Source organism: Pan paniscus, chromosome 6, assembly GCF_029289425.2.
Source record: "Pan paniscus chromosome 6, NHGRI_mPanPan1-v2.0_pri, whole genome shotgun sequence".
Taxonomy (NCBI): domain Eukaryota; kingdom Metazoa; phylum Chordata; class Mammalia; order Primates; family Hominidae; genus Pan; species Pan paniscus.
Window position 1 is genome coordinate 155,009,754 of NC_073255.2, and position 9,603 is coordinate 155,019,356.

Sequence of the window (9,603 nt, forward strand, 5' to 3'; positions counted from 1 at the left end):
GGTAGACCATCCTGGCGTGGCAGAAGCGTGGACATTCGTTTTCTAAGGGATGGTCACACACCTTTGCCTATTTGCATTTAGTTTCTTTAAAAAGTAAAAACATCTCCATTTTGGAACACTTTTAGAGACAAAAGCAGAACATACGAAAGTGTATTTCACTGCTGAGTTCTTAAGAGGCGTACACCGTGTGGTTATAACGTGCGCAACTCTGTCCCGGGCAACTGAACTTATTTTTAGCGTTATTTTCGGCTTCTGCTGCAGAAAACTAGGGATTCAACTACCCGCACCTACATTTCACACAACAGCACTCGTCTCTCTCCTTCACTCCTAATAAAAACACCTTATTTCGTTTATTCCTGCCTGCTCTACCTCGTCTCAACATTTTCTCTTGTTAACTTCCACCACACTGCCTTTTCCTCGGATTGGAAACCCACTCTCCCCCAACTTCTGTCTCATACCCCACCTTCAAGAAGCGTCTTCCTTTTTTCCGCCTCTCGTTCGCTTTTGTCTTACGCGGCTTCCGGAACACGGCCCAGAATTACAGAGAAAACACACTGCGCACGCGCACTCTCTCGTCACCGCTGTGCGGCTTCTGTTTGGTTGGCCAGTTCGTCCCAATTTCCGACTCACAGGGCTGCGGAGCAGCAACTCTCACGATATTTGGTGCGATCCGCAGGCGCTAGCCGCTGCCGGGTTCTGGCGCGCCCTTTCAGTTCTGCTTGTTGTCCGCACCGCTGCGTTACCCGGAACTGCCGGGCCGAACAGCATGACGTCCGCTTTGGAGAACTACATCAACCGTATCCTCAAGCTGGCCGCCGCGGGCGTGAGCCGGGGTCGCGGACAGGCCGCCGGTCGGAGATCGGTGGGAGGTTGGGAGGCCTGGCATCGGCGGGATCCTGGGGGCGGGCGAGGAGATGAGGGCCCCGGAACGACCCAGAGTTCGCCCGCGGCGCCTCGAGCCTTCCCGCTGCTGCGGGCCCAGGGGTCCTTTCCATTTGCCTGCAAAAGCCAAATAAAAACCCAGTGTGATTATTCCGAACTTTTCTGTCTTAAAAAAATGTACGCTCTTGATTCTTCCTTACTATTTCCCTATGGCATAAGTGTTAATGTTTGTGAATAAGATGAACAGTCGTCCTGGCGGCGACAACAGTTTTGCAAATCTTTGTACTTGTTTTATTCACAGAATTTGCTCGTTCGAGGATAGCAAAAAGTTTAACGATGGTTCACAGACTGTTTCTGTCCCTTTACTACTTGAAGTCCCAACTTGTTGGTAGAATGAAAAAAATGCTTGCTGTTGTAATGGATTATAGTGAGGAGCAAGTAACAACCCCATGGGAAGTCTTAAAATAGACTTTACAAGTGTTACCGTTTTAAAGTCTCAGGACAAAAACACTACGTTAAGCTCAGGTACAAACTGGGTGACAAAAATTAAATACCGAATGCTTTTAATGATGCGTTATTGGTACCCTGTGACACTGCTTATATAGTTTCTTTACTTTTGAATTACAGAAGCCTGTCCTGGAAGACAGTTTTTTAACATGCTGGAAAATCGTCCAACATCGATTAATTTAGTACTCATCCACTTTTCATTTTAGAAATAAACAGGCCTAAGAAACGAAATATCCTGCCTGAAATAATAGATTGGTAACCTTCCTAGTAGAAAAGTGTCAAAAATCCAGGATATTTTGAGATAAGATACACCGATCACATACAGAAAGGCTTTCTTTTTCTATTTTTTCCCTTTTTTAATCATGTAATTACCACAAAGACAAAAACAGAAGCTTTTTTTAAGTTTTTTTTTTTTTTCTTTTTTTGAGTCGAGGGTCTCACTGTGTTGCCCAGGCTGGAGTGCAGTGGCTTGATCATGGCTCAATGCAACCTTGAACTCCTGAGCCCAAGCAATCCTCCTGCCTCTGCCTCTGCCTCCTGAGTAGCTGGGACTATAGGTCACCAGGCCAGGGTAATAGAGATGAGGGTATCGCTGTGTTGCCCAAGCTAGATCCTCCTGCCTTGGCGTCGAAGAAACTTTTAACGTTTTTATGTAGTGAACTCAGTGGCTGTGTTGAATACTTTTACCTAGTTGTCATATTTCTTCTAAAAATTCAAATCATTCCCTTGCCAGAGTCTGTTTTCAATTTGCATTCCCTAAGAAACACTTTCTTTGATTCAGTTATCAGGAACTGTTGCCGTTATTACATCAGATGGGAGAATGATTGTGGTAAGTCTTTGGAATTTTCATTCTCTGCTTTCCTGTAGGTTTACTGGTTGCAAATTTTATGTGAAACCTCTAATCTCTAATGCCTAGACAGCACATTACACCCGTAGTGCAATTTTATTATAATTCAGCTCTTTATCACTTTGCTGTCAATCCATGTTTTCCTCACTAATAAACATTGTGTGTTACCTACAAGGTTTCTCGGAGCTAGAATAATAGATTCTGCCCTCAGAGAGCTCCTAGTCTGTAGACCTTTATTAAACTTACTTTTCTTCTTCCATTTTTATTTCCTTCCCCATTCAGCACCACATGAATCAGAATTTTTTTGAAATTTTGCATATGCTTAGTAACTTTTTAATGATTTAGATACTATTAATATCTAGATAACAACATTTAAGGCTTGTATACAATCTTAATATTCTTTGTTTTTAGGTTGTGTGACATGTCTTCTGTAGGACACATGACTGTAGGATGATTGACTCTCTATATATACACATATATATGTAAAATTGGCTTGTTCCTTGAAGTTGTTTCTCCCTTGCTAATTTATGTCATATAACTAAGATAAAACGTTCCTATAGTGATACTTGTATTTGGAATTTGATCTGAGGAATTCATCTCAAGATTTTTGGGTACTTGGTTATTTCTTCACTTACAATTCATACTCTGAATGCTTTCAAAAGAATTTTAAGGCTACTGAACTTTCTCTATTTTCTAACCTTACCTAGTTTCTTTAAATAATTTGATCCCTTATTTTTCCATTCTTCAGTTTTGCTTTTGTTCATTTTCTTTTTAAGCCTTGTGATTTTTTTTTCACTGGGTCCTTAGTGACTATTATTAGTCAAAGTTCTAGCTTTGTCCTTTACTAAATTTATATCATGTGCCAGGTGCATATGTGTTACATTATTTAATGTACAGTACAAACTTGTGAAGAATAAGTACCCCTGTATTCTAGATTAGGAAACAAGTTCAGAGAAGGTGACTCACTTTCTCAGAGTCACAAGGGTAGCAAGTGACAGAACCAAACTGGGATTTAAATTTGGTTTGACATCAAAGCCAAGGCCAGTTGCCTGGCTTCTTTCTTAAGGAAGCAATGATGTTTGCTTAGGCATCTCACATTGTATTTTTTCAAATATGGACAGTTTGACATATTTTAATTTCAACACTTCAGGAAGCCTATTGCTGTTAGTAGATATTTGCATTTTTTTAAAATTTGGTGAAAACCTTAAGTTTAAATTTTCTTATTTTTGTTAACAGGGTAGATAATAAACTGAGAAATTATTTTTAATTTTAAAGAAGAAGGAAAGTGATATAAAAAGCATCTTAAGTTCTAAAGTTCAGTAGTTCTGTATTTCTTTGACACATAATTTATTTGATGGGATAATGTGTAAAATGAAGTCAAGAAGTTATGAATGGATGTTTATGATAACAACCATTTGCTAACTAGTTCAATAAATATTCCATATTTTGTTTCTCTTCCAAGTTACAGATTTCATTCTCATTTTATTTCATTCTCTTTTTATTTCATTCTCATTTTATATATTTTGACTTTCAGAAGATAAAACAGTTTAAGAACTTGAGAGGTTTAACCATCAAAACCAATGTTAGTTGATATTTCTTCAGAAACTTGAATACCATGTGAGTTACTCTGTTATGCTAGACCCATGTCTTCTTTTATTCAATACTAAGCTTTCATAAAACTCTCCCTGATTATTTCCTTCAAGTTCTGGTTTTAATTAGTATAGTCACATTTGTATCTACCTTACTGGGAGAATTAAACAATAAATCCATATGATACACATTAAACAATACATGTGAGACACACAGAACACTGGTAACTAGTATGTACTCATTAGGTGTTACATGTAACTACTAGTTAAATTTTTAGTATATTTATGGGACTGATTTGAATCTGAAAAATGGCAAATTATATTTACTTGTGTATAATAGTATAGAATGTTATGGTTTAGTGGTCTGGCTCAGGAGCTAGCCTTTTGTGGTTCATCTCCTGGCTCTGCCACTTACTACCCATGTGATCATAAGACACACCATTCTGTGCCTCAGTTTCTTCTTTGAAATGGGGCTAATTATAGTACTAAATCAAAGGGTAGAGATGAGTTGAGAAAATGTGTACAGTGTGTTTAGCACACTGCCTAGTGCTGGCATATAGCATATAGTGATACTATTACATTGCTGTAGTTGGTATGTATGGTTCTTCCTTATTTATGTATATTTGGCTATCATTTTCCCTTAAATCTCCTTTGTTTTAGTTTATACCTTTAGCTGCTGGTCTACATAAGCTTTTATGCTACTTACTTGGAGATAGTCACATTAGTACATAGGTGTCCTTTGCAACTGCTGTCAACTCTGCATATGAGTGAGATGTGTGGTGCAGGTCCCCCCACCCCAGCCAAATAACCAAGAGGTAAATTGTGTACCCTCGAATACTGTTGGTTATAAAAAAGGCATTTTATTTGCCGTCGTATAGGTACTTGTATTGGAATACCTGGCAACTAAAATGACTGTGAGGTTAAATTTACACTTTCATGTAAACCAGAATATTTCTCTTTTTCTCCTGAATATTTTCTTTACAGGGAACACTGAAAGGTTTTGACCAGACCATTAATTTGATTTTGGATGAAAGCCATGAACGAGTATTCAGCTCTTCACAGGGGGTAGAACAAGTGGTACTAGGATTATACATTGTAAGAGGTGACAACGTGTAAGTAAAATATATCTGTTAAAATTATAAATGATACTGCCTTACTTTATGGAGAAGAGGTTTTCCCCAAAATACCCTACTGTATTGTCCATACATAGTTAATAGAATCTTGCATTCATTTCTTTCGTAAATATACCTTTTCTTATGTTTGTGTAAAATAAGGCATATGTATACATTTTATGTCAACACTTCTTTAGGTTTCAACCAAAGCTGTCTCTCTACAAATTAAACTTTTACCTGAGATTTGCCCATTTTTCTACTAGTTAAGTAGCCTGGGTAGAGTCCAGAAAGGGCTCTGCCTTATATTAAATACTTCATTAGAGAGGCTTCTTAAAACGTTCTTTCAAATACCCAGAATTTTAGAGGAACATATTTCTAGAGTCCAAGGCCAAAGTTTGAAAAATGTTTTGAAATCTCTGATTTGAACAATATTAATTCATGCTCAATATCATAGGTGTATTTATAAATAAGTACTTACTCGTTATTCATTTTCTTTTAATTTTTTAGTATCATTGACACACTTAAGATGTCCCTGTGGCCTCAGTTTACTTGGGACAGACAGATATAAAAGTTTAAGAGTAATTGGCCAGGCATGGTGCCTGTAATCCCAGCACTTTGGGAGTCCGAGGCAAGTGGATCAGGTCAGGAGTTCAAGACCGGCCTCGCCAACATGGCAAAACACTGTCTCTACTAAAAATATAAAAATTAGCCAGGCTTGGTGGCGTGCGCCTGTAGTTCCAGCTACTTGGGAGGCTGAGGTGGGAGAATCACTTGAACCCAGGAGGTGGAGGTTGCAGTGAGCCGAGATCACGCTACTGCACTCCAGCCTGGGTGACAGATTGAGACACCATCTCAAAAAAAAAAAAGGCCGGGCACAGTGGTTCAAGCATGTAATCCCAGCACTTTGGGAGGTGGAGGTGGGTGGATCACTTGAGGTCAGGAGTTCGAGACCAGCTTGGCCAACGTGGTGAAACCGCGTCTTTACTAAAAATATAAAAATTAGCCAAGGCATGGTGGCGCAAGCCTGTAATCCCAGCTACTCGGGAGGCTGAGTCAGGAGAATTCGCCTGGGAGGCGGAAGTTGCAGTGAGCCGAGATCGCAGCACTGCACTCCAGCCTGGGCAACAAGAGCAAAACTCCGTGTCAAAAAATAAAAAAGAAAAGAAAAGTGGCTGATGTGGTTCACGTGCCATGGCTCATGCCTATAATCTCAGCACTTTGAGAGGCCAAGGTGGGTGGATCACCTGAGCCCAGGAGTTCAAGACCAGCCTGGCCAGCATAGTGAAACCCCGTCTCTCCTAAAAATAGAAAAATTAGCCTGGTGTGGTGGTGCATGCCTGTAATCCCAGCTACTTGGGAGGCTGAGGCAGAAGAATTTCTTGAACCTGGTAGATGGAGGTTGCAGTGAGCCGAGGTTGCAGTGAGCCAACGTTGCGCCTTTGCACTCCAGCCTGGGCAAAAAGAGTGAAACTCCATCTTGAGAAAAAAAGAAAAGTGGCTGATGTGACAGAGGAACTGAATTTTAAATTTTATTTAATTGTAATTAATTTTAATAGTTACATGTGGCCAGTATTAGTATAGTTATAGAGGCTAGAAGAATGCCAAATCAGTTTTCGAGTGAGTACTACACTGAATCAAAATATAGTTGGAAAGAAGCAAAAGATACATTAGCAATTTTAAGCTAGAACATTTAACAAATTCTAGGGGACTAACTGTCCCCTGGAATAACTTAAAAAGTGCAGGAATAATTTACTCATTTAAGTTGTTTATGTTAGCATCACCTTTAGATGAATAAATAATTTGATCTGTAATCAAAAATCAAGAGTTTATAAAATATTTTAGGGATGACTTTTAGGTGGAGTTACAAGGTGAGCTGTAAGTAATGAGAGAGAGACAGAGCAGATAGGGCCCAGGTCTCTGGATCAGAACAACACTGTTTATATTGGAGCTGTGCATAGTAAATGATTTTAAGGTTTCTCCTACTTAAAACAATTTTTTTTTCTTGAACTTCAGTGAAAAAAGTCTTGTGCTAGAGCCAGCTTCTACTGGCCCATGAAAGCATATTGTTATATTTTAAGGAATTTTACAAGCTGGTTAATTGATGTCTTGTTAGTAGCTTGAAATTGGCCATGGTGGGAGTGTTTGCACAATGGATATTAGTAAATGCAGCAAATCAGTCTCCCGCTTTTTTTCCAGAGAGCTGGTTTTTAAAAATGTATCAGCATTTCCCTGCTTACCATAGGGATTTTAAATGATACTGAATATTATCATTTAAAATTTAAGAATATTTAAGAGTGGAATTGAGGCCTTTAGTTTGAGAAAACTTAATTCATTCTGCCAGAGTTTCATATTTTTCATTTATTAGATGATTTAAGACTTTATATACTTTAAAGCAAAATTTGGCAAATCCCTTATTACTAGTATTCGTCTTTAGAATTTGGCCGGGCACAGTGGCTCACACCTGTAGTCCCAGCACTTTGGGAGGCTGAGGCTGGCGAATTACCAGAGGTCAGAGGTTCGAGACCTGCCTAGCCAACGTGGTGAAACCCTGTCTCTACTAAAAATACAAAAATTAGCCGGGTGTGGTGGCATGCGCCTGTAATCCCAGCTACTCGGGAGGCTGAAGCATGAGAATCGCTTGAACCTGGTAAGTAGAGGTTGGAGTGAGTCAAGATCGTGCCACTGCACTCCAGCCTGTGCAACAAGAGTGAAACTCTATCTCAAAAAAAAAAAAAAGAATTTACTCTCATTAAAACCAAACAAATGTAAACCCAACCAATACTTTTTAAAAATAATATTTCATAGACATCTTGTGGTCTGAGTGATAACATTGAATATTTCCAGTTAGAGGGCTATGGGTTGGTTATCTAGCGTGGTATTAATGAATTTAAAGTTATAGATACTATGTTAGTGTTGAACAAGAAAAAATTTTCTAGCTTTTAACCTGAGCCAATCACATCAAAAATGATTTGTTAGATACCAAAGTACTTGTTCCTACTATTATTTTTGTATATGAAGAACTGGCTTTGGATTTAACTGAAAACTTAGGAAAACAATCTAATCGCTGTTGTCTATATCATTGATTTAATTCATCAAAGTTACTCAAATGATTGATATTTTTACTTGCTAATTATTTTAGGAGTGATTTTGTGAAATTTATTTTTAATACAGTCCTAGAATTGAATTGAAATATGGTTTGGAAGTTTGAGGGTTTTTTACTGTGTCTATCCTTGTGTGTCTGTTTCCTTTAAAGATTCATGATACAATCACTATGTACAATGTGTCCTTTAATATTGGTTCCTGTAATAATGTGCCTTCAAATTATTTCTTGAGTTTTGTGACTTAAATGTGCAGTTCACTGACTCACGCCAATGTTGTTTGCTTTTTACCTTAATTAGTTCTTTTTACTGTGCTCTCTCAGTTTTATTTTTTGGAAGAATGGTACTCAGTGCTTTGATTTGATTAGTAAGATTTTTGAAACACATGTAATTTATTTCAGAAATGTGATTGTTTTAACTCTGACTTTTTTAGTGCAGTCATTGGAGAAATCGATGAAGAAACAGATTCTGCGCTTGATTTGGGGAATATTCGAGCAGAACCTTTAAATTCTGTAGCACACTGAGGAAAAACTACATACTTGGACATCTGTAAATCTTTGTACAGAAACTGATTATTCTGAGGATGATATATGGAATTTTTATGAATGTGTCACTGGATTTTGACTCCTTATTGATTCATTGTAATATGTAAATTAAAATATTTCTACAGTTTATTGAAAAAAAAACCTTTTTTTTTTTTTTTGCCTAAATATAAGTTTGGTAGCTTGGTTTCTTTTTTTTATTAAATAGTGTGAAAATATAATGGGCATTTTGAAAACTTTTAGAAAAAAGTAGTACTTTTTGATACTTTAGTATTTATGGAAACTAGTGGAAAAGAGAAATTAGTGTGCTATATAAATCAGGCATTCAAGTAACAGTAATACAGGATATATGTGTTTTCTTTCCCTGATGTTTAGGAAAATCACAGGAAGGTAAATCTTTGCTGGAGTTATCTGAATCATTGGCATTTATCCGATTCCACTGGTGGTAGTTTGCTAGTGCTTCTAAAAGTTGCTCCCTAGCACTGAGAGGTGTGGGTAGGTAAAAATGTGTTTGCTTGAGAAAAGCAAAAATGCTAACAAGGTTTTGATAGATTGGCCCAAAATTCTAACTTGAATATTAAGAATGACTAGGAATGGTAGAATTGACAGAGATGATTGGTAAAGTCTCTTGATGCCCAATTGGTTAGGTATGAAAGGAATATGAACACATTAATGTTGAATTTTACAGACAGTATATTTGAAAAAAAATTGATTCCATGTAGTCTTCAATTTTTAATTTTTAAGAATTGGAGAATTTCTAATGTTAAAGTTAGTTTATAAATGTGAGTAAATAAACTCTTAAGTTTATATTGAAGTAGTGCTAGCTATTATTGTCAGCAATTTTCCATGATTCATTATCCATAAACCTGATTTCAGAAGACGTCAACTCAGTTTTTTAAATAATTGAAAGAAACAATGTAAGTAGTGTTTAGATATTCAGGCTAGTCCATAAAATTTCTGATCAACTCATGTATAGGCCAAAGTGTGTGTCTTTGTGATGAGAAGAACATAGAAAAATATTTACAT

At 37.4% G+C, this 9,603-nt stretch overlaps 1 protein-coding gene across 1 annotated transcript; it reads left to right on the plus strand.

The window, feature by feature from the left end:
* The first annotated feature begins 664 nt into the window (after positions 1–664).
* LSM8 (LSM8 homolog, U6 small nuclear RNA associated) lies at positions 665–9,384 on the plus strand. Its single transcript, XM_003808645.5, has 4 exons — positions 665–797; positions 2,178–2,218; positions 4,810–4,937; positions 8,469–9,384. Exons 1-4 carry the CDS (start codon positions 767–769, stop codon positions 8,557–8,559), a joined length of 291 nt encoding a protein of 96 aa, XP_003808693.1. The 5' UTR covers positions 665–766; the 3' UTR covers positions 8,560–9,384.
* Positions 9,385–9,603: the final 219 nt, after the last annotated feature.

Coding starts and splice junctions, on each gene's coding strand:
- LSM8 (XM_003808645.5), top strand. CDS start 767: ATGACGTCCGCTTTGGAGAACTACATCAACC. Junction 2,219..4,809: donor CAGATGGGAGAATGATTGTG/GTAAGTCTTTGG, acceptor TTTTCTTTACAG/GGAACACTGAAAGGTTTTGA. Junction 4,938..8,468: donor ATTGTAAGAGGTGACAACGT/GTAAGTAAAATA, acceptor TGACTTTTTTAG/TGCAGTCATTGGAGAAATCG.